This window comes from Peromyscus californicus, unplaced genomic scaffold (assembly GCF_007827085.1).
Source record: "Peromyscus californicus insignis strain IS unplaced genomic scaffold, ASM782708v3 Scaffold_7__1_contigs__length_154581171, whole genome shotgun sequence".
NCBI classification, from domain to species: Eukaryota; Metazoa; Chordata; class Mammalia; order Rodentia; family Cricetidae; genus Peromyscus; species Peromyscus californicus.
The window spans coordinates 3305101-3332932 of NW_026294595.1; the positions used below are offsets into that span (position 1 = coordinate 3305101).

A 27832-nucleotide genomic window follows, 5' to 3' on the forward strand; every position below is an offset into this window, starting at 1 on the left:
TTCATGTTTGATCGTGATGCCACCTCATACCACTCTGTTGGCTGTCGCCTCTGTGCCACACGCTTTACGTGGGTGGCACCGGCTACAATTCCGGAGTCAGGTCTAACTGTGTCCATTGTACAGAGGAGGAAATTGAGTCTCAGAGGCACAAATGATAAAATAATACTCAACCACAAGCCCACCTGGGCTTCCTGTCTGGGTCACTTCCTCCTACCCATTGCTGGCGTGGCGGTAAGATGGCCAGATTGCCTGCTGCCCGGCTTAATTCAAAAGCCAAAGTCAGGGAATGCTAGCAGTCATTGAATCAACAAAGTGAGCTTACATCTTCAGCTGACAGGGCCTTCCAGCCTCCCCAGCGTGAGAGGAGGAGGGCACACCTGCAGGGGGACATGGAGGCAGGTTAATTATCATTTCGAGGACCAAGCGAGCCCATGTGACAGTTGAGCTGTGACACGTTTTGCTGACATCCTCAGAAAGGGAGAAGTGCTTGGTCGGCGAGCTGAAAGCTGGGTGTCATCGCGGGATCCTGTGTAGGGGGCCCGATGAGGGAGTGGGGGTGGCAATGGAATTATTAAATATTGAAATTGATCAGGAGTCTCAGCAGGAAGCTATTTATCATGTTCTATTGCTTCCAACCAGCATGGCCATCTGGCCCATTGTTCATCCCGAATAGCTTTGCATGTTTTGTTTGCTCCTAAAATCGCTCCCTGTAAGCAGAATCCATAGGGGGCAGGGAGGGGGCTGTCCACAGTATCTGCTCTGCAAAGGGTTTCTGGGGTCTGCCAGGGTCTCTACTTTGCTGACCAGGCCAAGAAAAGGAGAAATATTCTTCTATTTACCATAGCTGAAGCTTGGCCTGGGCTCCCCGGGACTTCCGCAATCCCTCTGTGCCTGAAGGTGTAGAGCAGTAACTATAGGTCTTGCAGGACTTTTAGACTTCACGCAGGCATTTATTGTGGTTTATTCTTGTAGCTTTGATATGCGAGATCACACCTCATTTTGCAGTTGAGGATCCTAAGTTTCCAAGAGTAGAAGGGACTTGTTTATAGCCTCATAGGCAATTAGTGGCAAAGGCAAGATTTGAACGCAGGCCTCAGCTGCCTGGCCCCAGGTACTGTCTCTAATCTAGAACCACCCCAGGAAGTGTCTGTCCCCTGTACAACTGGGGAGGAGACTGGGCTTGTGTGGCAGGACTCAGGCGATTCAGAGGCAGAGAGCTGAGCTCACAATGACACTGTGTGTTTCAAAGAGCTGGAGAGAGAATTATGAGGACCCCAGGACAGAGACATGATGGGTAATTAAGATGATGGGTATGCTAATTAGCAGGATATGATGTCCCGTGTGCTCACATGGACTGAACAGCACACTGTGTTCCATGAATACATGTAAATATTATATATCCACAACATTTCCTTTCGAAGAGTCACTTTGCCCAGCACAGAACCCGTGGGGACATAACCAGAGTGTGTAGGTTGTGGAGTCTTGTCCAAGCTCCCACCTCCCCTCCCCTTGTCTTTGGAGTGAATTTTCCTGTTTCCGTTGTTGCTGAAAAGAAATGTCAGCGGCTGGGGGCCTAGGAAGTGGGTTGGGTATTAAAGTCAAGAATGGAAGCCATTCTGTTATCCCAGCCATTGTTGCCTCCTTTGAGACCTTCCCCCACCCCACCCCAACTCTCAGCAGGAAAGAGCATCTAAAGCCAGCTGCCTTACAAGGACCATTCAAGACACTCCCAGAGAACAGCAGGAATCTGTGCCTGGGTGTGGTTCTTGCTTTTGGCATGAAGCAGCAGAAATACCAGGGAGGGAGGGGGGAGTCCTTCTGTCCCCACTTCCTCCCTCAGTCTCTCCCTTCCTTCTCCCTCCCTCCTTCTCTCCCTCCTTCCCATCTTTCCATCTCTTCTCTTCTTTCCTCTTCCCTTCCTGGTATGGAGCCAAGGGATCTTCAGCCCTCCACTCCAGTTCTGGCCAGGGTGTCTGCGTATGTCTGTATCTGTCTGTGTAGGTGTCTATGTCTCTGTGTCTGTCTGTGTGTCCCAACTAGTATTTAAATAAGTTGACAAACTGAAATTAAGGTCACCACATACTCAAAACAGGGAGTTCTGGGTGGGAAAGTCACAGCCCGTAGAAGCGTGGCCTCGTTGGCGGGGTCTTGCTTCCCACTTCTGAATGCCCAGTGTGATACACCAGCCCGGCGGCACAGGCTTGCCGTCCACCCAGCAGCAGCTGTGGCAAAGTGCTGTGGGACCCTCCCTTTTCCCAGAGCCCGCCCAGACCTAATGAGACTGTCCTCAAGAGAAAGGGTAACCCAGCCACATCACAGTTGACAAGTGAGAGCGTGTGAACAAAGGCAGCCTGTGTTTGGGGACTTTTCCACCGATATGGAGGAGAAAACTAGTGCTGGAAACACGGGTTAAGAAGAAGTCAAACGCAGTCAGAAAGAGCACTCACACCAAGAGATGTAGTCGCTCTCAAGCCATCCTCTCCAGCAGCCTTGGTCCTGACCATGGACTTTGTTTCCTGGTGGGCCTCCCGTGTGTGGAAGTGGCTTCCACAGTATCCTTGGGTACTGAATCACTTCCACCACGTCCATGCCCGAGCTGTTTTACTGAGCCTTTGTAACAGGTGTTAGCACCTGTGTGTGGGTGTGTGGTGTGTGTCTGGGGGGAGGGGTATGTGCACACCTGTGACTGTGGAGAGCAAAGGACAACTTCAGCTGTCGTTCCTCAGGTAGCATCCACCTTGATTTTCAAAATGGGGTCTCTCATTTGCCTGGTTCTCACTGAGTAGACTAGGCTAGCTGACGGGGGTGGAGGCGTGGGGGGGGGTGTGGGGGCCCGGGGAGGAGGGCAGGTATCCACCAGTCTCCTCCTCCCCAGCACTGGGATTGCAAGTGTGTGCCACACCTGGGAGGTTCTTCGTTTGTTTGTTTGTTTGTTTGTTTGAGACCATGCTCGAAAAGTGAGCATTTTACCGTCTAAGCTCTCGCTCCAGCCCTGAAATTAGGTACTTTTAGTAATGGAATGAGCACCCAGAAGACTTCACCCAAAACAAAAGCTAGACCTTCACAGTCACAGCCTCCCACATGTGGCTCCCCACCTTGGCCTGTTCCCCTCCTCCCCCTCGGGAGCCCTTGTCTGTACCCTGGATAATCTCTCAAGCCTGCTCAGGAGCTTGAGGGAACTTAACAAACGCATCCCACTCTCCAGCACCCCAGTGTAACTGTCATATTTTTCCCCAAAATTAAGAATTTTTATTTCCATCCTTAGAATTTCTAGCAGAACACAAGTCTAAATGAGGGTGTTATCAGCAAAACTGGAATGCCACAGCCCTCTCCTGGGCTGGAACCAAATGAGGAAACCAGTCTGTGGGCAGAGATGCAGTGATTTCACATAAATCACACTCACAACTTATCCAAGACTTTGCTCTCTGCTCCTGCCAGACTCTACCAGCCCATCTCTGTGTGAGAGATGAGGACCGCATCCCGATTAGACAATAAACCTGTCCTTGTCGCTGGTGCCACAGTCACCTGTATGGGGGCACTTGGTCCCAGCAGCAGGCATCACCCTCTAACAGTCGACACTTGGGGGCTCTGGATCATCTGTTTTCTTTGCAGCTAGGTGTTTTCCTGTTTGAGAAGGGAGCTGGGCCAGGTCTGGCAGCACACACCTGAAATCCCAACACTTGAGAGGCCAAGGCTGGCAGAAGCTGGTCTGTGCTACCCAGGGAGACCAGTCTCAACAAAACATAAAAAAAAAATAAACAAGCAAAGGGGGATTTAAAGGTCCTTCTCAGGACTCAGAGAGGGAAAGCTAAGCATGCATAGTTTACTATCTGATTATGCTAGGGACCCTTCCACCAAACAAAGACTTCATCTCCCTTCTGAGTCCCTGAGCTACCTGTCCCCTTCTCAGGCAGTCCTGGCTGTGAGTAGCTTTCTTTTTCCTTTTTAAGATTTATTTATTTTATGTGTATCAATGTTTTGTCTGAGTATGTGTATGTTTACCATGTGTGTACCTGGTCTTTGCAGAGGTCAGAAGAGGGAGTTAGATCCCTTGAAACTGGAAAGAGTTATAGATGATTGTGAGCTGCCATGTGGGTGCTGGGAACAGAACCCAGGTCCTCTGCAAGAGCAGCCAGGGCTCTTAATCCGTGAGCCATCTCTGCAGCACTTGAGTGACACTGGACTCTAGACTCAAATGGGGGGTCCACCCTGTGCTTGATAACTTCCCAGCTGGATGGTCCTGAGCAAGCTGCCTGACTTCCCTCAAGGCGCCCTGCCCATCATCTGCAAAGTGAGCGTGATCCTGGTGTCTGCCTCCAAAAGTGGTGGGGAGTGAGGCTGCCAATGGTGTCTGCCGGTGTCTGCTGCTATCTATGCTCAGAAAGCTAACTACTGCCATTGTGATTCAGCCTGCCTACCAGGACCCTTTCCCTTTTCAGGTCTCTGTGGGTCTTGGGGAGTGGATAGAAAGAAAGATTTCCTCCAGTCTGGTCACAAGGGTGGGCTTTCTCAGCGCCCAACAGTCCAGGCCTCTCACTACATTCAGCCCAGACAAGGAAGTCATGAACCTGCCTGGCTCCCCGCCTTAGGACACAGCGTGCACCAGCTCATTCTGAATCATCTTTCAACTCCGAACTACCACCAACTCCTCATGGCAGGATCACCATTCTGTTTCTGGGGAGGGGAAGTACTCTTTCACTCTAGGCAGAGTGCCAGCCACCTCAGAGTTCTTCACTAGGGGCCTTGCCTGTCCCACAGATCCCCTCTCCTCATGGCCAAAGCCAGGGCCTTCCTCCTAAGAGAATTCTTCGCAGTCCCAGGTTGGGCTGGGACCCATCTCCTCTGTTCCACTCACAGCCCGTGCTATATAGTGCGGTACCTGCTGTCAGGTTAAACCAGCCAGTCACTGCTGGGGTTCTCCTGTCCTGCAGAAGCCTAATGTTGTGCCTGGTGCATGGCTGACGCTCCACACACAGGCACTGGGGGACCAGACCCCGCCAGCCAGCTCATCTTGTGGGCGTCTGCAGCTCCCTGCCGTCTCTCACCAAATTTCCTCAGTCGACTTATGCAAATCATGTGACGCCTGTACTTTCTTCAGCTGGAACATGCTCCTACTGAAACGTATTTAGTTGATGATGTACTGAAATATTTAAAAGTATTTTTACTTGGAATGCTTAGCAAGACCTCCCTTATGCATATACACGGCTGCCCTACCCCTAGGCCGGGATCACGCAGCGCCTCCCCGTCCACTTCCTTCAGTTTTGAAGTCATCTCAAAGTCAGATGGGTCTCTCTGGATGGAAGTCCTATACACTTACAAAATAGCCAAATTATTTTTAATAAAAGTAAGTGGGCCAGGAGAATGCCAGCCTTGTCTTCCCTCCACCCAGATGTGGGTCTTCAAGGCCTGCAGGACACAGACTACACTGTGATGTGCCCTCACCTCACCTCAGGGTGCCACTCTGTGATGAATGCTGTTACCGACTCTCTGACCTTCCTAATCCTCAGTCACCTAGGCAAAAGAGAACATTGCATCTGCACACCAGAACCAGGCAGGAGGAGGAAGCCGGCTGCTTCCCGACACCTCCCTGTGCCTTGCACTCACTGATTTATGGTTCCCATATCTTGTGGGAACTGCCACAGCAGCAGTGTTCAGTGTCATGGAGCAGGTGGCAAGGGACTGTCGGGAGCTCTGAGAAGAGTCTCCTCTCCTCTGGGAGCCTCAGCAGCCTCTGAGACAGGGTCTTTAACATCCACCTTGGGTTCGTGGTATCAAGATTTATAAGGAAGCATACGGGAGCTCTGAGAAGAGTCTCCTCTCCTCTGGGAGCCTCAGCAGCCTCTGAGACAGGGTCTTTAACATCCACCTTGGGTTCGTGGTATCAAGATTTATAAGGAAGCATACCCCTAGCTCCAATGTGGCTCCTTTTTCCTTTTCTCAGCCAACCAGCATCACCCCTGATGTGGGTGTGCTTTGTAGATGACAAGATGGATTCCTAGCTGTTGGCCAGGAGCTCCCATCCCCAGACGGCTCCATCTTATTCATAGTCCTATTTCAGAGGAGGAAACTAAAGTTCCAAGAGGTTGAGAGTAAAGAGACCACTCACAGGGGCCCTTGAGGATAGAGGCCACTCATGAGGGGCCATGGAGGACAGACACTACTCACGTAGGCCACTGAGGACGGAGACCACTCACGCAGGCCACCGAGGACTACAAGGAAGCAGACTGAGTTCAGTTCCCAGACTCTGAGAGACATGAGCACCATTCCAGGCCCTGTCCTCACATGATGCCAGTGCAGGAGCTGAGAGAGCAAAGTCTGGTGTGACAGTCTGGTCTCTGGTCGTGGCATAGTGTAGTGGTGACGATGAAGACAGGAAGCGCTGCAACTGTGAGGGTCCTTTCCACGCACTCTTGTCTGTCACTCGTCAGCCCCAGAGGAGCCCGTGGGATGTGGGCACTGGTGAAAGAACTGTGACGAAAACGCACACCGGGGTGTCCAATGGTGCTGTGGGCCGGGATTTCTCTTTCTGCTCAGAGTTGGAGAAGGACCAGACAACTGAGGTGCCACCTCCACAGACACCAGCTAATCTCGGCAGCTCTTAGAGCCCTAGGTCTCCTAACCACAGCTTCTGCCGCAGACTACATCCTAACCTGATCACAGGTGATCAGCACAAATGTGAGCCAGAGGCTCTACAAGCACAGAGCAGAAGCACAGACTCCCCCTTCCTCATACAGTCACCCCAGACACAACCACCAGTGAGCAAGTACTAGTCTACAGTAAAGTCCATGCGTTACTCTTTGTATTGCACATTCTAGGAGGTTTTTTTAAATTATTTTTATTGTTACATTCTTAATTCTTATTTTTTAAGTTTTATGTGTATGGTATTTTGTCTACATGTATGTCTATGCACCACTTGTGAGCCTGGTCCCCATGGAGGCCAGAAGAGACTATCAGATGCCCTGGAACTGGAGTTATGGATGGTGGTGAGCTGCCATGTGGGTGCTAGGAATGGAACCCAGATCCTCTGGAAGAGCAGCCAGTGCTCTTAACTTCTGAGCCATCTCTCCAGCCCCAAAGAAATGAGTTTAAATTACAGGGAAGCTTTGCTGCCCCAAGCCTCTCTGTGCCCTATTCACCCTACACACACACACACACACACACACACACACACACACACACACACACACACACACACACACTCCCGGCCCCCTGACAACTGCTGTGAGCCCTTGACTCTGTAGTTCTGCCTTTTTCCCAGTGCTATTGCTGTTGAGATCACAGTATGCGTAGCCTTTCAGACAGACTCTTCCACCCACCAGTATGCCTGTAGGATCCTCTATGCCTTTCTATTCCTTGATAGTTCATTTTTTTAAATCTCTGAATAACCATCCATTAAATGGGCATAATCACAATTTGTGACCATATTTACTTTTTAAAAGGGTATCTTGATTGCTTCACAGTTTGGGAATGAGGAATGAATTAACTATAAATATTCATGTGCAGGTTTCGTGTGGACGTAAGTTTTTACACGGATAGACAAATACCCATCAATGTAGCTGTTGGACCATATGGTTGTGATGATTAATTCTAGGTGTCAGCCTGACTGGTCTAAGGAATGCTGCGGGAGCTGGTAAAGCATTGATTATAGATGCGTCTGTGAGGTGTTTTCAGAGGAGACTAGCTTGTGGATCAGTGGACTCAGTGGGGAAGGTCCACCCTCACCATGAGCAGGTCCTGCCTTCTTCTGAGGACCCAAAAGAACAAAATGGGGAGGGGGCTGGCAGGATGACTCAGCAGATAAAGTGTCGGCTGCCTGATGACCTGAGCTCAGCCCCAGGGACCCAAGTGGTGAGAAAACCTACCTACAAGTCGTCCCCTGACCTCCATTCACATGATGGCATGCATGTGCCCACACATGTGTGCCCCCACACACACGTGATTAATTAATTGTAATGTTTTGAAGGCAGGGGAAAACTCTCTCCCTTCGCTTCTCACTCTCTTAGGCATCAGAGCTCCAGCCTCCCTGGGTTTTGAACTCCTGGCCTTACACTAGTTTACTCCGCATGTTCTCAGGCCCTCTGGTTCTGAGGCCTTTAACATAAAGTGAGCCACATTACCTGGACCCAGGGCCTCCAGCTTTCAGACAGCCAGATGTGGGACACCTTTGCCCCCCCCATCATCACATGACCAATATCCCTAATAAGTCCCCTCACCTGTCTAGATTAATCTATTATCTGCTACCCATCTATCTGTCTGTCTGTCTGTCTGTCTGTCTAAGGACCTCCTTCCCTGCCTCCTGTTGGTTCTCTCTCTGGAGAATCGTGACAAATCCATATGAGACTGTTTCAGTCTTACACAAACTGCCTGTCTTCCAAAGTGGCAGTGCCATTTCGTGTGCCCACCTGTTACTCTGCATCATTGTCGGACTTAGAATAGTCAGAGGACGTTTTTCTTTTGCTTGACCTTCTTGGTGGATATGCAGCGGTACACACCTCACTGTTTTAATTTGAGATTCAGTATACATTTTTAATATTGACCATATTTCCATATGCTTCTTTGCCATTTATATATATATTCCTAGGGGAGGCATCTGTTCAGATCTTTGGTCCTTTGCTAAAATTTGAACTATTTTCTTATTGTTGCATTTTAAGAGCACTTTGTGGCTCTCGGATGTTTTTCCAGTCTATTGTCTCTTTTCTTTTCTAGCCTTCCCCATGTTGGAGTTTGAACCTATGGTCTTGTACATACTGGGCAAGTATTCATCTGCTGATCTGTCCCCAACTTTAAAATAATATGCCTACCAGGACTGGAGCTTTTCATCTTAATAAAGCTCAACTTTCTTTTTTTTCTCTTTCATAGATTTTGCTCTTGAAGTTGTAGCAAAAATTTCAGAGACAAACATAAAGTCACCTAGATTTTTTTCACTTCTCTGGGAAGGGACATATTGTTATTTGAAAATGGACTTATTAGCTAAATGTGTTGTAAACCAGGCTAGTGATTAATTTAAAAATTTTAAAAAGACAGGGTGTGGTGTCACACACCTCTGGTCCAGTCTCTTTGAAAAGAATGAGGAGGAAGAGGAGGGGAAGGAGGGGGAGGAAGGAGAGGAAGAGGAGGAAGAGGAGGGGGAGAAAGGAGAGGAAGAGGAGGAAGAGGAGGTGAAGGAAGGAGAGGAAGAGAGGAGGAAGAGGGGAGGAAGGGGAGGAAAAGTAGGAGAACAATTGGTGTGCTGAAAGGAGAGAGAAAATCTCCATATAAAATGTTCTGTTTAAAACCAAAGGAGGCAGATTTCAAGATTTCAAAAGAGAAGTAAGATCATAGGAAATAAATAGAAAGCACTTCCAACCATAAGAGATATTAATTCAATTATAACAGCCATAACTCTAATGTAGAAGCCTCAAATATGTCAATTAAATTGCAGAACCTGTTGAGAAGATCAAAAAAAAAAAAAAATCAAGTTAGGTGTAATGGCACACGCCTTTAGTCCCAGCACTTGGGAGGCAGAGGCAAGAGGATCTCTGTGAGTTCCAGAAGAGCCAGAGCTACATAGTGAGACCCTGTCTAAAAAAAAATAAAAAAGAAGTAAATAGAATTCAAAAATAAAAATATACAAACAATACTCAATTTTATGGAAAACCCATTTAAACCTTAAAAACACCAGTAGCTAAGGAAAGCGACTGAAGACAGACATATCATGCTCACACAAACCAAATCTGAGATGGAGTATTGTTGTCAGTTCTGGACAAAGCAGACTCTAGAACAAGGGAATTGCCAGAGATCAAGGTGGGTGGTAAGCAAGGGGAGTCGGTTTTCCAGCCACACCTAAAGTGTTTATCATGAGTGCACCTGACGGCAGTGAAGAGTAACCTCAGCATCCCCCACGGGTCAGGATACAGGTGCCCAGAACAGTACGTCCTCGGGGCTATATGTTTAAAATGCTTCATGCAGTTCAGGCTGGCACCCACATCCTTCTCCATCCTCATGGAACAGTCTCCAAAACCGAGCGTGTGCTAAGCTGTAAAACATCCATTAACATTTTTTAAAATTTTTATTTTTGCAAGACTGGGGGTTGCTTCCTACGTACCAGACGAGTCCTCTCTTCTGCTGAGCTGCATTGCACTGATTCCTTTCCATTTGTTCTGTTCAGACAGACTCTCCTCACATTGCCCAGAGTGGCCTTGACGCCTCCCCATAGCTGGGATTACAGGCCTCCACCTTCAGGGATGCCACTTTAAGAAAGCAGGGAATTAAACAGTTTTCAGACCACAATTTAAGCTAAAGCAAGAACAAAGATAGCTGGGAAGCCCCTTGGATGCTGAATAGCACACGTCTAAACAATCTGAGTTCCTCCCATGTTCTAGAAGATTCTAATGTGACTTAGCATCGTTTCTGTTTTAAACAACTGGGAGAATTCACCAGTAAGCCCTCTGGGGCTTGGTGCTTTGGGGGACGCTCTGAATTTTTTATTGAATTTCTCTAATAGATAATAGGCTCATCAAATTATGGGTTTTCCTTATGTAAATTTTGGTAAATTGTATCTTTGAAGGAACTGGTCTGTTTCATTTAAATGGCCAAATTCACAGGCAAAGATGTCCTCATGATACTCCATTGTTACTCCAGTACTGTCACCCACGTCGGGAGGAACAGTTCTGATGCAATTATTAGGACTCTCAGATTTCTGATTCTAGTAATGTGTAATCAGTAGTTAACGATCTCCTTTTTCTCCTCAGTTAGGCTGGCTAGAGGTTTATCAGTTTCATTGGTTTTTACTCCAAGGATAAGCTTCTCTGGTTTATTGATTTTTCTCTATCGATTTCCTGTCTAATTTTCATTGATTTCTTTTCTGATTTTTACCATTTCTTTTACCATTTTGAATCTGCTCTTTTTCCCGTTTCCTGAAATAAAAACTTTTTTTTCCCTCTGAGACAAGGTCTCTATGTAGCCCTGACTGGCTTGGAACTCGCTCTGTAGACCAGGCTAACCCCAAACTCACAGAGATTCATGTGCCTCTGCTTCCTGAGTGCTGGGACTAAAGGCATGCACCACCACACCAGCCTGAAAGCTTTTTTTTTTTTTTGGTGGGGGGTGGGGTTTGAGACAAGGTTTCTCTGTGTAGCCCTGGCTGTCCTGGAACTCACTCTGTAGACCAGGCTGGCCTCAAATCAAGCTCACAGAGATCTGCCTGCCTGTGCCTCCCAGGTGCTGGGATTAAAGGCGTGTGCCGCCGCCGCCGCCGCCGCCGCCGCCGCCGCCGCCGCCGCCGCCGCCGCCGCCGCCGCCGCCGCCGCCGGCAGCAACTTTTTTTAAATTTCAGAACTTTTTGTCTGATACGTGCATCTGATGCTGTAAACCTGTAACCACACACTGCGTTCACTGTGCCCCACACAGTTCAGTAAGTTCTGTTTTCATTTTCATTTAATTCAAAATATTTCTAGCTTTCTCCTGAGTCCTCCTCTCTGGGAGTTTTATATTTATCTTGCCTCAGCCCGGCTGTGTTGACTGTGCTGTGCCTGTTGGAGCCAGAAGCCCGCATTTCCTCTCATTTCTTTAGTTTTATTTTTCTCTCCTCACTGCCTTTGGGTTTCTCTAAAAACTCCTCAAATGGAGCCTGACAATCCTCCACCCCGTGCTGAGTTCTGGGGCTGAGGTGCTGTCTTAGTTAGGGTTACTATTGCTGTGATGAAACACCATGACCAACCTGGGAGGAAAGAAGAAGTGTGGCTCACACTTCCACATCACAGACCATCACTGAAGGAAGTTGGAACAGGAACTCAAACAGGGCAGGAACCTGGAGGCAGGAGCTGGTGCAAAGGTCATGAAGGGTGCTGCTTACTGGCTTGCTTCCCATGGCTTGCTCAGCCTGCTTTCTTATAAAACCCAGGACCACCAGCCCAGGGGATGGCCCCACCCACAATGGCCTGGGCCCTCCCCATCAATCACTAAATAAGAAAATGCCCTATGGTTTGCCTACAGCTGGATCTTGTAGATGCATTTTCTCAGTTGAGGTTCCCTCCACTCCAGTGACTCCAGCTTGTGTCAAGTGGACATAAAACTAACCAGGACAGGTACCAGGGAGAAAGAGTGCTGTAAAAACCTGAGCTTACAGAGGGCCAAAGTCTACAACTGATGCTTTCATGAGGGTTTCTTGACCCTGCTTTGCTTCCCTCTGGGTAGGACAGGTCAGCTGGAGAGGCTGGAGTTCTCTAATTGCCTCGCCCCGGGTGGGTGTCCAGAGGACATGGTTGGGGAGAGAGTTCTAGATATTTCCATAGAGTCTCTTCACCTGCAACCTTGTCTGAAGCGGGGGTGGGGTGGGGGGAGGGGTGGGGGGCTTTCTCCAGTCTCCACCTTGAGAAGCCTCTGGGACTCTTGGGGCTTCATCCGTGGGTGCGTGCCCACCACCTCCCACCCAGGACTTGCGCTCCTACCAGCCAGCCATGAATGTGTCTCTCTTGTTACTGGCTCTGGTGTCTCTGCCGCTCACTGATTCTCTCTGTTGCCTGCATCTCCAGCCTCCAGTGTGGCAATTTGTTCTGTGATCTCCCAATTCTCCCCCAAACTCAAGAAAAGTCATTGCTTTGCGGCTTGTTCAGCCTGGAGTGAGATTTTGAGTTCCATACACGTTGGAACTAACACTGGAAGACCTCTATAAGCATGTGACATTTTGCCCACCATCTCTGTAAGGTGGCCAGCATGTGAGCAGTAGGGCCACTTTCTTCAGAATCTAACGACATATGAGAGTCAGTCTGTCCCAGAGACAAGTCTCCTAGAGACATTTCTCCATAGAGGCTTTCCAGAGACTTTCTGGGCCTCCTAAAACTCAAAGTGCAGTGAGAATCAACCGCCATCCAGGAAGTCCACCCTTGGGGTCAGGAAATACCTTTCCCAGCCTGACCAAGTCCGTCCAGCAGAGAGAGAGCTCAGCATCAGGGCCTCTTTCTCCGATGTGCATTTACTTCACTGCCACAGAAAGTCATGGGACTGAGAGCTCCTACCCCAAGTCCCCAGGAGTGTGAGCATGTCTGGTCATGCTGAGGGAGAGAGATAACTCCAGCATCTAGCAGGTTGAAGCCGGGGTGCTACTAAACGCTCATGATGCCCTGGGCCATCGCAGCAAAGAGGTACCCAGCTCCAAATGCCTATAGCAGCCATGTTTCCCCTTGGGCTTCCTAAAGACAACCAGTGGAGCTCTCAGAAGTCCCCTGTGCCCCCACCATGGCTATCTGCCACAGCGCCATCCAAGTAAGGGTGAAGGAAGATATCTTGAGCCTGGGGGTGGGGGGACCAGTGGCCTCCTGGGAAGAGCGCGTGCACCTGCTGGGAGAGACCTGACATCACCTAGGTGCTTCTTGGTGGCCGTGGGCGTCTCTGCCCTGCTTTTCCTGCTTGCTGCTGCAAAGGGGGGAGGGAGCCTTATGTAATCGCAGCCTCATAGAACCTTCTGTCATTTTGGCACCCAGGGCTGGGAAAACCCGTCCCTCCTAAAATCCCACGGGGCCGTGGTTCTTTCTGTTCTAAGCAGACCCTACAGGTTGCTTGCTGAGCACCAACAGCAGAGTAAAGTGGGGGATGCTGCATCCTTTAAAGGCACCTTTGCCGACCTGTCTCCACCCTCTGCAGCCCCATCATCCATCCCACCCACCACGTCCCCCCTGGCCTAGGCATCATTATCACAGTACGCTGGTCCCCGTCTCTATGAATGCCCCTCCTTAACAGCCTCGACCAGGCCCTGTGAGACCTTTCCTGCCTGAACCTCAGTGTCCATCCCTGATACTACCCCAGCACACTCTCCTCTCCTCTCCACCAGCGCCCACAAGTGCCTTCCTGCCAGATCCTGGCTCTCCTTTGGGGCCAGTGGCTTAGTCCGGTGGAGTCCTCTAGAATAAATGGGTGACTGTATGTCCACATGAACAGGGAGCTCCTGGTTCTCAGAGTGGCGGCTTCCAGGCCCGACAGTGGCTTTCTGGTGCTCACCTGGCTCCCTGAGGCGTGTGGTCTCGCTGGAGCGCAGCTGTGAGATCTTGGGGTGGTCACTTACTCCTTCCACTTGTGCAGCAGTCAGCTGTGTGCTGAGGCTGGGGACTGGAGGAGGTGGCAAAATCCTAACCAAGTTCAGGTTCTCCCTAACTTCCCGCTGCACTGGCCCTAACCGGCTCCAGGACAGGACTGCTCCCAGGCATGGTACAAGAACGAATCGGGTTTGTTTTTTTTCCTGATTTTTCCTGCACTAATAAAATTACCCTCTCTAAAGAAGGCAATTTGCATGTTAATGTTTTGGGTAATTCTGTGCAGCTCCAATGCCCCCAGGGCTGCAATTTCTCTCTGACAAAGTGACAAAAATAAACTCCTGCATAAAAGAGCATTTCTCCTCCCTCTCGTTTGTGCGCTGATGTGACATTCGTAATGTGAGTCAAGTTGAAACCCACTGCTCTGTCTTCCTTTTGACACTGATCTGCCTCCTTTCACCTCTCCAAGTGACAGGGGGCTCTGAAGAGTGCCTCAGGGTCCTTGAGGACAGGGCTGGGTCCCCTTGTGAGTGGATAGCACACCCACAGCCCACCTCCTCACCCCTTTGAGGCCTAACCTTTAAGCCTCTCTAAAGTCTAGAAGGTGCAACTAAGGGGCAGCACTGTCCATCTGTGGGGACAATGGCGGCTGTCCTGCAGGGTGACAGACTGTCCCTGCAGACTTGAGTCCCTCTGGTGACTTAAAGACAAGCAGGGAGGAAACTTAATTCATGGGTGTCTTCTCCCGGCCAGACATATTGCTTACCCTACTACCGACAACAACCAGGATAGAAGCCGAGGTTCCCAGGGCACACCAAACCAGCCCAGATCACCACACAGCCTACCAGAGTCACTTCCTGCCTTCACACACGGTGACTGATAGCCACTCTGGATTCTTCCTGGCCCAAGCAGGAAGTTGTGCTGTGTGCCACACAGGTGTTGTCAGAGCATCCAAGCCCTTGACCGGAGCAGAGGCAGACATTTAACACAAACATCCTGTAGTTACAGTGTTTCTTGATAATTCTGTGAAAGAAAATACATTTTAGTGAGAGTAGGGTCACCAGAAGGGAAACAGAAAGGACGGCAGTCAGAGGGAGTGCTGGTGACCAGGAAGTTCTGGGGACAGAAGGTGGAATGATAAGAAGTGGACCTTGCTACGCCAAGCTCCTGGAGAAGGGGGTGGGGCAGAGCTTGGGAACAGCTCTTGCAGGCCCCCCAGAGGAGGTGGAGAGTGTGGATTCCCTCTGAGAGTTTTAGTCAGAGGGATGTAGGTGGTGCTGGAGGCCGGGGACAGGTGAGGTTGTAGCTGGAGCCCCAGGGCCTGGCAGGTGGAGAGCAGGCTTTCCATTGTTTGGTGTGTGGAAGTGTTTAGGAGGCAGATGAGGTTGTGGGAAGGAAGTTTCAAAGCTGACCCCAGGCTCCTGGCTCCTGGCAAGTAGGTGGAGGTGCCATTTGTCTTCATCAAGGTAGGGCTGGGAAGCCAGAACCAGACACTCATCTTCCACAGGTTCTTTGAGATGCTAATGAGGCATCCCAGAGGCAAAAACCCGTGTGGCCTGCAGATAAGGGTTGGGAAGAATTTAGATGGCCTTGTGTCACTGAAGGTATTTAAAGCTTAGGCACCAAGTGACTGGAAGGGAAAAAGAGGGGCAGTTGGGTGGAAGCCCTCAGGCCGGAGGAAACCAGGCAGCACAAGGCAGGGGGTGGGGCGGGGGAGCAGGGAGAGTCAGGGGAGGGTGCCTAGTCCTTCCAAAAGCCCCACTAGACTCCAGTGGGAGGGACGGAGCTGCAGGCCAGTCTGCACCTGGGAGGTTTGATCTCAAGCGAGAGAAAGAGAGAGAGAGAGAGAGAGAGAGAGAGAGAGAGAGAGAGAGAGAGAGAGAGAGGAGGGAAAGATACAACCTCAGGCAGCCTGTACCACTTGGGAGGGGCCAAGGCTAGCTGGTGGCTAACAGGCAAAGAAGTCCAGCTGGAGCATTCATTCAAGGGACAGATGCCTTTCTTCTCTTCGCTGCCCCAAGGCCTCTTGCCAGGCCCTGGACACCTGAAGAAGGCCCTTTCCCAGCACTGTGCATGACCTAGCTCCTCACTGTAAAGAGTCTTCCTCCAGAGACCACAGCTCAGTTTGTAGATCTGCACTTGCTTGCATGCACAAAGCTCCCCAGCGCTAAATAAAAACTAGGTGTGGTGTTATGTACCTGTAATCTCAGCCCTTGAGAGGTGGAGGCCTGAGGATAGGAGGTTTGAGGATCGGTAGCAAGTTTGACCTCATCTCTAAACAAATAAAAAGATCTTCCTGTGCAGCATCCTCCAGGGTCCCAACCCCAGGAGAGTTTGGCAGGAGCTACCCAGGTGACCCAGAAGTTTCCCCTTGAAGGAAGGCATGGCTCCTGCAAGTACGGTATGTGCTGATAGGTGTGCAGAGCTGTTCATGGAGGCACCATGTGAACATAACACACGGGAAGAAGAGAAAGAAGAGGAAAGGCTTTAAAGCTCATGGTGTGTCCACACTAGGAACCTGGGTGCAGTCTGAAAACACCGAGTAGATATGTGTTTATGCAGATACAGGGAGGGGTGAGACATGGTACAAGAGGACAGTACATGCTCAGTGTGGTGACCCAAGCTTGGTACTGGAACACTTGGGAGCCTGAAGCAGGAAAATAGGAGTGAGACAGCCTGGGCTACATAGTAAAAGCCTGTAAAGAAAGAAAGGAAGGAAAAGAAAGAGAAAGAAAAAAGAAGGAAGAGGAGGGAAGAGAGAAAGAAAAGGAAAAAGCAAAGTACGACACACAGAATTATGTAGATAAGTTACTGATGTCTATGGAATCCATGAGTTCCATTTCACACGTGTATCCCAGAGATGGCACACAGCACACACTTTGAGCTCTCACCTGGTCCACACAGCTCCCCTGTGGGAGTTCACCATCTCTCCTGCCTCTCCAGACTATGATCTCCTGCCTTGGATCCTCGCCCTGGCCACACCCTTTCCACATCTGCCCATCTCCACTTGTCCTGACCCCAGCACAGGAAGAGGCTCATCAACCTATGTGTCTCCCTGATGGGATTGCCTTCACATGGTGGCTGTCCTCACAGAGTCAAGTTCACTCCGTGTTCAAGTGAGGCCATGGGAAGAGGCCTCACACCCATCTCAGGACCCAGGCTGAGCCCAAGATATCACACAGCAGCCATCTGGGCCTTCTGGGACAGTAGAGAGTGAGTACTCCAGCCCTGGGGACAGCCAAGAGGGGACTGGATGGCCAGAGAGGACAATCCGCAACCCAGAATCTCACAGGACAGTACAAGAAGTCACATTTTCTGTACACTTGCTCCATGCTCCTTCCTCTCTGCCTCTGAGCAGGCAGGTGCCAGGAAGGAGCCCGCACAGAGGGTTGTATTGAGCATGGGTTTGATGGGAACAACCTCGAATCCCTTCACCCAACCACCAAATTAGACCCAAAAACAAAAGGTTTGGAACAACCAGAGGAAGAAGTGGGAGGTGGAGGGTCTCAATTAGAGATGTGAGCAGTGCCAGATACCCATAATTCTCCTTAGAGGTGCAATTGCCCTGTAAGGGCCTGAGATGTGCTGTCTCTGAAGGTCTTTCTAAGCCAGAGATTTTGTCAACTTGCTGAGGAATGAATACTGAGCCTCAGAGTATCCATGGAGCTACTGGTCACATAAGAAATATCTGGGATGGCATGACACAGCAAGAAAAGTGATGACTGGTTCTGAGGTCCCATCTCCATGATGAGTGAAATGTGTATCTGTTATGGTGGGATCAGGTGTGATGTCAGATGGCTGGGTCTGGGACCTTGGGCCACTCTGCCCAGGGCCAGCCTGTGACCTTTGGTTAATGAAAGATGGAATAGTTGCTTTCATCTTTGATTACGTTTGCCATTGGATGCTGTGGGCTTCTGGAGGTAATGGTTTTCTGCAAGGTCTATTTATGGCTCTGTCTTGTCACTTACTCATTTCTCCATCCGGACAAGGACAAAGGTGGTAGTGGCTTCTTCCCGCTGTGACGCTTGTAGGCAGTCACTGTGCTTGCATGGGGATAGCACAGGAGGTTTGTGGCCCCTTCTTCCCTGGAAGGCTGGGCCTTGGGGGGCTTTCCTCCCCACCCCAGCTCGAGAGGAAATGAGTATGGAGAAGTGGTGGGGACCCCAGCACTATCTCTATGTCCGTTAGTTTTTGTCAGGTTGATACAAGCTAGGGCCATCAGAAAAGACAACCTCAGTTGAGGAATCACCTCCATCAGATGGACTGATGTGGGGCCCAGCCCACTGTGGGTGGCGCCACCCCTGAGCAGGTGGTCCTGGGTTCCATAAGAGAGCAGGCTGAGCAAGCCAGGAGGAGCTCCAGTAGGCAGCATCCTTCCTATTCTCTGCTTGAGTTCCTGCCCTGGGAGTTGTAAGCTGAAATAAACCCTTTCCTCCCAAGTTGCTTTTGGTCATGGTTTGTCACAGCAATAAAACCCAACTAAGACACCATCCACCTCTGAAATGTGACCTCAGCCAAGAGAACCTGATGCCGCGTACCTGCCTTGACCTCTCAGGCAGCTGGTGATGTTTTCATTGTCACTGTCCTAGTCACTTTGTGTTGCTGTTTGGAATGAGAAGAGCCACTGAGGGAAGAAAAGTTATTTTGGCTCCCTGTTTAGGTCCATCACATCAAGGCAGCAGGAGCCCAAAGCAGCTGCTCGTGTGGCATCCACAGTCAGAAGAGGCAAATTAATGCCAGTTCTCAGCCATTCCACTTACACAGTCCAGGATGGCTGGCACGGGGGATGGTGCCGCTCACAGTGGGTGGATCACCCCACCTTAATGAATGCTATCAAGATAATGCCCCATAGCCATGCCTAGAGGCCCATCTCCCAGGTGATTCTGGATTCTATCAGGTTGACAACAGTAACCATCACATCACCATTTTAAACATTCAGAAGATACAATCAACTACCAGTATTTCTAGACTCCCAAGAGACCCTTATCTACAAAAGGGACCATGAGATCCATGGAGCAGAAGTGACCAGCTCAAAGCTACAAAGTATATAAAGGACAGAGACCACTGAAGAGGCTGGTCTCCTGCTCTGTCATCTTGTGCAGTTCAGAAAAGTCCAGAGGCCAACAACGGCTGACCAGCCATAAAAGGAGAAGCCAGAGCAAGAAGCTAGCACTCCAGGCAGGCAAGAGAAGCAGGGTTTGAAAACAAGGCAAGTGGAGAGGAGACAGACAGGCCCATGGCCAGCTTCTAGACTCCCACATTGCTTTTGTCCAGTGGATCCTTGTAAAAGTCACTCAGGACAGATGTTACTGTCCCCACTTTGCAGATGAAGACACTTAGGCACAGAGAAAAGAAATACTTTGGCAGCTCATCAGGGACAGAGCTGGGATAAGACCCAGAGTCCTAGTCACCATTCACTGAGCCTCTTGCAGTCTCTTGGGAACTGCCTGGGTTTGACCTACCCAGCATGAGACCCAAGCACTGGGCCTGGAGGACTGTGGTGACAGCTGGTGGGTCCATGCAGCAGAACGCCTGGGTACCACAGGAGCAGGGAGGAGGCTGGGAGTTGGTAATGGAGCACCTTGGTGTCTTTCCTCTCCCAGCAGACAGCTCTTCTGGAGGCCATGGCGATGCACAGGGAGAGGCTGCTGAGGTGATTCCAGCCAAGAGCATCCCACTTCATTTCCAGACACAAGTATGTGTGTGCACTTAGGACTTCTGTGAGGCAGAACCCCCATTCTGGCTGAGTAAGAAGAAAGAGATTTGAATATTGTGAGAGAACAGAGACTGACTGGAAGGGGGAAATCAATCTCACCTTCAGTGTGGGATAATATCTCTGGCTGTCAACAATGATTTGGATTTAATTACATCCAATATGTAAATGTGTTCTGGAAACTGTAAAATAATACATAGCCATCAAATGTGACAAAAGCTTAATTAGGTTGGGAAAAGAATGCAGGTCTGAGTACAAGACAGGCCTAGGCTGGAATGCCACCTCTTCTATCGGGAGTCACCCTGGCTTGCTGCTTGGCCACTGGTACATGTCCCTCACCTTCAGGTGGAGAGTTCGTGTACCAATAGCCTTCTTCAAACACTTCTCAGAGCTGGATGAGAAGATGGAGCGCACCAAGAAAGCGCTTGGCTTTGTCTGCATCCTTAAACCTTAGAAGATGGACTTCCTGGGGAGCTGCCACGCTCACCTCAGGTCAGAAGTTTCCAGGCCTCCCTGGGTGTGAGGAGAGGACTGGCAGAAGCTAGAGGGCCCTCCCTCACCTGCTGATTGACAGAATGAGGCCATGTCCTGTCAGTGGCCGTATCTCAGAATCCAATGGCCATCTCTAGTGAGAGGCATGAGTCTGCAATCAGTTCAGCCACATCCGTCAACCCAAATGAAATCCTGATCCACCGCTTATCTTCAGGTGTGGGGAAAGCATGTTCACAAAGACCCATGGATCTTGCCTATCTTGCCTGTCCTTCTTGACATCTGGCAGAGATGGATGGCACCCAGCCCTTACTGACTCCAAGATTGATTTTGCTTCTGGAATTTTCTTTTCTTCTTTAAGTGTTTTTTGTTATTGTTTGCTTGTTTGCAGTCCTGGGGCAACTCTGATATGGCCAGATGTTTGAAGGCTCAAAGCAGCACTGAGCAGAAATGCTACAAGACGGTTGCTTGGGTAGCACCTGCCAGCCATGTGGCTTTAGCATGTTTCTTGAATGTAAAATGGCTTTGAACAGCACCTGCTTTATAAGACTTGAGTACAATCCAGTTGAACAGTGTGCAGGCAGTCTTTATCCCAGAGCTTTGACATAACAACACGCAATAACCATGAACTAATGTTCATTCCTTTGACTGTAACAAGTCATGAGATGTCTCCAGCGCCCAAGACCAACCCTGAGAGCCTTCCCTGTGACAAGCAGAGGAGCAAGGAGAGAGGTGAGGGCTTAACCCTTCCCTAAATAGCTCTAGGACTCAGAGACCTAGGGAGTGTGAGAGAGTATTCCCACATGGTAGGGCCACCTCAGCAGGATGGAGCGCAGCACCCTCCCCCACTTCACATATTGGGGCTAATCCCCTGTGGGATGGATTATGGACCAAGGAGATAAGGTCGCTGAGGAACTGGGTGATGTTAAATGAGGCCCCTTTCCAATTGTGTTAGTTCCTCTTCAGAAAAGACAGCAGAGTGTGTGAGCACTCACTCTCTGACCTGTGAAGGCGCAGTAAGAATGTGGCCATTTACCAGCCAGGATGAGGCCCTCCCCGGAGCCTGGGCATGCTAGCAGCCTGCTGGCACCTCCAGCCTCTAAGTGTGAGCAAGTTAGACATTACTGCCCTTTGTCACTGAGTGTGTGGAACTCCGTTATGGCAGCCTGGGCTGACTGAGGACAGGGATGGATGGATGGGCACTGATACTTCAAAGAAAACAGCTTCCCCGGCATCCTCAGGGGCTCTTCGCTGCCTCATGCCCTGGCTAGTCCATTCAGTGCGAGCTTTCTCACAGAGCATCCTCTGGGTTTCCTCACTGTGCTGCCTCAAGACACAACCACATTGGAGTGTTCATCCCAAAGGCCCCCAGATTGGCTGTAACAAACGAACCTTCTGATGCATCACTGTCAAAAGGCAGCACCTCCAGGAGAAGGGGACAGAAAACTGCATCTCTGGCAAGGTCCTCCAATTACCTTGTGCATAAACCAAGAGAAGGCCTGTCTCCTGGACCTGGTGTCGGAAGCCCTGTTTACTAGGACGCTTGCCTTCCCATCACTCCTACATCTAGCCCATGGGCAATCTCAGCTCACACTGGGACAGATCTTAAACTGTACCTAGAGTCTGCTCAGCCCTCACTGCCTTCCTCTCCACTACCACAGCAGCTGTCAGCTTTTGTTTGGACTGGTGCAGCATCCTTGTTTTCTTTCCCCCATGCCCCATACCACTTGGTCTCAGCATGGAGCTGCAGCCATCTTGTTACTTCAAACACCCCTGCTGGCCTCTCGTCTTCCTCCATCTGAAATCTTCTGCCATGGTCTACAGGGCCATCTGTGGCCTAGCCTTCTAGAACCATCCTAGCCTATTACACCTTAGTAAGATGGATGGGAACAAGGATCAGGAGTCTGGAGTGTGTGGTCTCTCAGAAACCAAGGGAGGGCTCGGCACAATACTGAGACAGGTTCGTGGTTTCTCAGATCTGTCGTTAGGCTTTTAAAAATAACACTTGGGTTTCTCTCAATCAATGTCTTAAAATAAATGTCTTTTTAAAATGTCTTTAGCACAAAGTCAAGCTCCTCTCTCTTCAGGACAGTCAGACTAAAGTTCATCTAGGCAGGGCTCAGTCGGAGGAAGGGGTTGTCTTCGAGTGGACTCCCTGGTCCCTAGCCCTGAGCATCAAATGAGAATTTATGAAGGCAGAATTTCAGGCCTCACCATGGACTTTCGGATCTGAAGCTCTGGCATAGGGCCTCTATCTGCTTTCCAATGTCCCTCCCCCTCCCCGGCCAGGGGATGCTGAAGGTCAGGAGCCCCTAGTCAGGGCCACTATGTTCTCACCCATTGGCAAATCTTCTCAGAAGCGTTTTCCCGGGTCTGTCCCAGCCGCTCTCAGTGTCCGCTCTGTACAATGGCCAATCACAGCACCTGTGTCTCAAGCATGCCTCCAGAATTCCAGAATTCTCCTCTCCCCTAAGGAGACAGACCCTGTGCCCGTGGATTTATAGACACAAGTAGGAGGAAACAGGAGAAAGTACTGAGAAGTGTAGTTGACTTCCACTTGGGTGGCCAAGGGGAACCTCAAAGAACCAGTACCCTGGTTAGGGTATTTGTTTAAAAATTAAGCTTTTTCTATTTTTTTTTTTAAATTACCACTAAGAGTGAGCACACATGATACCATTTGGAAAATACAGAAAAGCAGAAAAGGTTTTAATGCTGTATGTGGAAGTTTGAATGTAATTAATTGCCCCTATAATCTCATAGGGAGTGGCACTATCAGGAGGTGTGGTCTTGTTGGAGGAAGTGTGTCACTGTGGAGGCGGGCTTTGAGGTCTCATATATGCTCAAGCCACACCCAGTGTCTCAGTTCACTTCCTGTTGCCTTCAGATCAAGATGTAGAACACCCAGCTCCTTCTCCAGCATCATGTCTGCCTGCATGCTGCCTTTTCCCTCCATGATAATGGACTAAACCTCTGAACTGTAAGCCACCCAAATTAAATGTTTTCTTTATAAGAGTTGCCACGATCATGGTGTCTCTTCCCAGCAACAGAAACCCTAAGACACAATGAAACTTCTGTACTGTGCAGAGTTGTCAATGAGCTGCCCATGTGAGAGAATGTATTATATCTGGGAAATTTCTGGGTCTGTCATTGCTGTGTTAAACGGTATAATGGCTGTTCATCTTCTGCCAGATTGCTTTTCCGAAGTCCACAGTGATTGAACCACAGCCTGAAAGTCGCTATTATCTTACACTTGCCTTTGTTCTGGGATGCTGTGTGGTTTGAGAGTATGCTGAGCACATAGGGAGAGCTGGGGTCTGGTCCTCATGTGGTAGATTACTAACTGACTCGGGATGTCATGTACCCTTGTGGTGAGGAGCCAGGAGTCCTATAAGATGAACAGATCTGTATGGGGAGGACTGTGAGCTGCCACCCACCTGGCTTGAGAGAGGATGGCTCTCTCTCTCTCTTTTGTTTTTTGTTCTGTTTTATTTTGTTTGGTTTTGTTTTGAAGACAGGGTTTCTTTGCATAGCTCTGGCTGTCCCAGAACTCACTCTGTAGACCAGGCTGGCCTTGAACTCACAGAGACCCACCTGCCTCTGCCTCCTGAGTGCTGGAATTAAAGGCGTGCGCCACCACGCTGGGCAGGACGGCACTTCTGTGTGAGTCACTGGTGTCCATTAGCCTTCACTCATCCCCCTTTGTGGTGGTCTCCCCTTAAAGCATTGCTTTCTGTCTCAGCTCCCCACTATCAGCATCAGCCTTTAAATATTAAAAGAAAAATTCCAGAAATAAACGATTCGCATGTTGTGAATTAAGCATCTGAATCACGTGATTGAGTCCTAGGCTGACCCGTTCCATCTGCCCAGAACCATGAATCATCTCTGCATCCAGTGTATCCACACGGTATGGGCTACCTGCCCACGGCGCAACACAGCACAGCAGTGCTCATGCTTGAGTAACCCTTAGTACTCAGCAGCGGCCCAAAGCACAAAGATCGGGAATAAAACAGGAAGAGACGTATTCATTCTGGTGCTATGTCGTGTTGCTGCAGGACATATAAGGAAAAAGATATAAGGTGTGCACTACAGTATTTTGTATTGGCTGTAGTTTAGGGAATTCTCTGGGGAGTCTTGAAACATACCCCTCAAGGATAATTGGGGAACTGGGGTGTGTGTGTGTGTGTGTGTGTGTGTGTGTATGCATTGTATTCTTTCAAAGCAATACACATTCCCAACTTCAGACTCAGACTCACTATTAAGAAGCAAGTGCCCACTCAAGTTTCCCATTACAAGTCAAGTGTGGGGGTGCAGGAGACTGAGGCAGGAGGATTGCACAAGTTTGGGCCTATTCTGGACTATAAGGTGAGACCCTTTATCACCTGTTTCAAAAGACAAAATACATTTTTTGGTATATTTTTAATACACATTTGCTCCAGGAAATTAGAAAAGACAGACAGACAGAAAGAAGGCCACGGGTAGTGAATTAAACCTCTTCCCCTCTCAGGATGTCCTCATCCAAATAATCCAGCCATGGACTCTTGCCCCTGTCCTGTTCCTTCTCTGAATGATAACTCAAATCACAGAAGTCTTCAGAGAAGGGAACAAAAGTAATCCCATGAGTTACAAGGTCCTGTATTTTCCAGCCTGCTGCTCAGTGTGGTCCGGAGGCCAGCAGCCACTAGACCTAACAACACGCACGTCTTTGGCCTCACCCTACACCCCACATTTTAACAAGACAGTGGTAATTGGAATGCCCATTAGTGCTGCTGTGTGTGGACATTGGAAGTACTCGGAGTTGTGACCTGCAAACTGCTCGTTACAGCCTGGACCAGAGGCTTGAGCCAGAGCATAAACAGCTGGCCACTTCCTTTGTTGAGAAAGACTTGCTATAAGTATTGTCAGCTCAAGTAAGCAATGTGATTGATGAGGCAGCTGATTTACATTCTGGCCCAAGCTCCTTATGTTGTCAGAAGCCAGAGATGCCCAGGGAGATGCACAGTGACACTGCCCTGGGGGGCCAGTGAGATGCACAGTGACACTGCCCTGGGGGGCCAGTGAGATGCACAGTGACACTGCCCTGGGGGGCCAGGGAGATGCACAGTGACACTGCCCTGGGGGGCCAGGGAGATGCACAGTGACACTGCCCTGGGGGGCCAGGGAGATGCACAGTGACACTGCCGGGGGGTGGGGGGGGTGGGGGGGGGTGGGGGGGGGGCAGTGAGATGCACTGTCTCAGACATGGCCCTGGGTGGGCCAGGCTTCGAGAAGAAATGTTTAGATCACAGAGCTGGGAGGTTGGAGGGCGACGGAGTTTCTCTGGCTGAAAGCCTGGCTTCTTCCATTGTACATGTCTGACCGGCCCAACTAGTCATGAGATGTAGCTCAAATCTAAAAAGTCTTTCTAATAAAAAACCCAGAGCCAGATTTTGGGGTAAATACTGAAAGATCAGAGAGACAAAGGAACAAGTCACTGCCACGTCTTATCTCTAGGACTCTTCAGCCTGAAAAGGCTCTCTAGCTGAAAGGGCTTCTTCAGCTGAAGAAGCCTTTAGTTCCTGTCTCCTCACGCCTTATATACCTTTCTCCACCCAGCCATTAAAGGCGTGTGACTCCCAAGTGCTGGGATTAAAAGTGTGGCCACCACTGCCTTGCTCTGTTTTCTCTCTCAATCTCATGTAGTCCAGAGTGGCTTTGAACTCACAGAAATTCAGATGGATCTCTGCCTCCCGAGTGCTAGGATTAAAGGTGTGTGCCATCACTGCCTGGCCTCTGAGTTCAATCTAGTGGCTTGTTCTGTTCTCTGATCTTCAGGCAGATTTTATTAGGGTACATAATATATTACCACAGTGACACACACATTCGAATGTGCATACTCTTTTGCTCAAACACATACATCGTCATATGCACAGAACACAGGCACACGCTCACCTTAGTAAACCTAGCCAAAAGTTGGTGTTTGGGATATCTCTGCCTCCTGAGTTAAACTGAAGCCCTGTTTCCCTGTCTGTCCACAACAGGCTTCTGTTTATGTGGAAAAGATTTTCCACAAGAGTCCCGTACTTTGACATCTCCTCCCGTGGAGCAAGGGACTTTTGGAGCATCTATCAACAGCAGCAGAGTCACAAAGCTGATGCCTTTGGGGGGAGACAAAAGCCTTTTTCCCCACTCACACTCTCGAGTCAAAAGGCGTTCTCAGGTCCCAGGGTAGCCAGTATCTGCAACCGGAGGCCAGGTGTGGATGAGCGGAGGCAAAGCCTAGGCTAGCATGCTGTAAGGCACCGACTCTGGTCATAGTTGTCACCTCCCTGGGGATCCCTGGGTTCATTTTCATGTGGACACTGGACCTTTCATGTAATACAGTTTGGTTTTAAAAACTGATTTCCTAGGCCACTGTTCTCTGTCAGTGACTTATGAAGTTACTTCATCTCTGTCTTGTTCCTCATCTGTAGAGCATAATAATGATACCCAAGAGGATCAGTGACAATATCTATAAAGCACCTCATGCTGACATGTTCACTCTCCCACCCACCTGCCCACTCAACCATCCACTATCCAGCCATCCGCTCACAGACCCACCCAGCCATCCACTTTCGGATCCAGTACATCGTTACTAAGTACCTTCTGGGTTCCTGTCGCTGGGAGACAGCCATGAACTAAACAAAAGCAGGAAAGATGGCCACAAAACAAACCCAAGTGAGCCGCAGCAGGTGCCACCAAGAAAAGGGCGAGGAGGGGTTGGAGGGAAAATGCTTCAAGGTGTGAACACAGGCAAGGACTTCGTGAACAGGACTCCAGCAGCACGGGAAATAATCCCAGAAGTTAGGAAGCTTCTGCACAGCGGAGGAAGCAATCACCAGAGACAATCTGAAGAGACAGCCCACAGAATGGGGGAAATCCACACCAACGGAACATCTGACAAGATACATTGATTACAACAAAAAACACCAAGCCCCAAATTATCCATCAGTAAATGGGATGATGAACTGAACAGGCAGTTCTAAAAAGAAGAAGCATAAACAGCCAGTAAAACACTTGAAAAGGTATCCTTAGCCGTCAGGGAGATGGAAATTAAACGTGCTTTGGAGACTGGGGGGACAGCTCCGCTGGTAAAGCGCATGCTGGGTAAAGCGCATGCTGGGTAAAGAGCATGCTGGGTAAAGCGCATGCTGGGTAAAGCGCATGCTGGGTAAAGCGCATGCTGGGTAAAGCGCGCTCCTGCTGTGCAGTCACGAGGACTGGAGTTGGATCCCCAATGGGAAATGCCAGGCATGGTGGTACAGGATCAGAAACCCAGCACTGGGGAGGTGGAAACAGGCAAACCCTTGGGGCTCCCTGGCCAGTCAGCTTAGCCTAACTGATGAGCCCTATGTCCCAGTGAGAAACCTTATTTCAAAAATAAACCAGGAATGATTGTGATCGACTGGAGAACAACACCCAAGGTTGACCTCTGACCTCCACAACATATGCATGCATATACGTGGGTGCACATGCCTGCATACTACATATATATTCTTATACAAACACATGCACAAACACAAAACAGTAAGTAAATAAATAAAATTGCTATGAGAGTCTATCTCACCCCAGTCAGAATGATAGTGCTCAACTTTAATCCCAGGATGCA

At 49.6% G+C, this 27832-nt stretch overlaps 1 protein-coding gene across 7 annotated transcripts in view; it reads left to right on the top strand.

The window, feature by feature from the left end:
• The window catches only part of Ttll11 (tubulin tyrosine ligase like 11), a 247050-nt gene that overhangs the window by 212028 nt on the left and 7190 nt on the right, over nt 1-27832 (top strand). For 3 of the 7 annotated variants that reach the window (XR_008215032.1, XM_052724181.1, XM_052724183.1), the window contains one exon: nt 8707-8751. The exons of 3 other annotated variants lie outside the window; for them this stretch is intronic. Coding sequence is in view for 2 of the 4 variants with exons in the window: in XM_052724181.1 (XP_052580141.1) it covers nt 8707-8751 (45 nt within the window). In the remaining 2 variants the exon portion in view is untranslated. Of the gene's footprint in view, nt 1-8706; nt 8752-26657; nt 27249-27832 lie in introns of all 7 variants that reach the window. One more of the 7 variants, XR_008215033.1, reaches the window with a different exon arrangement.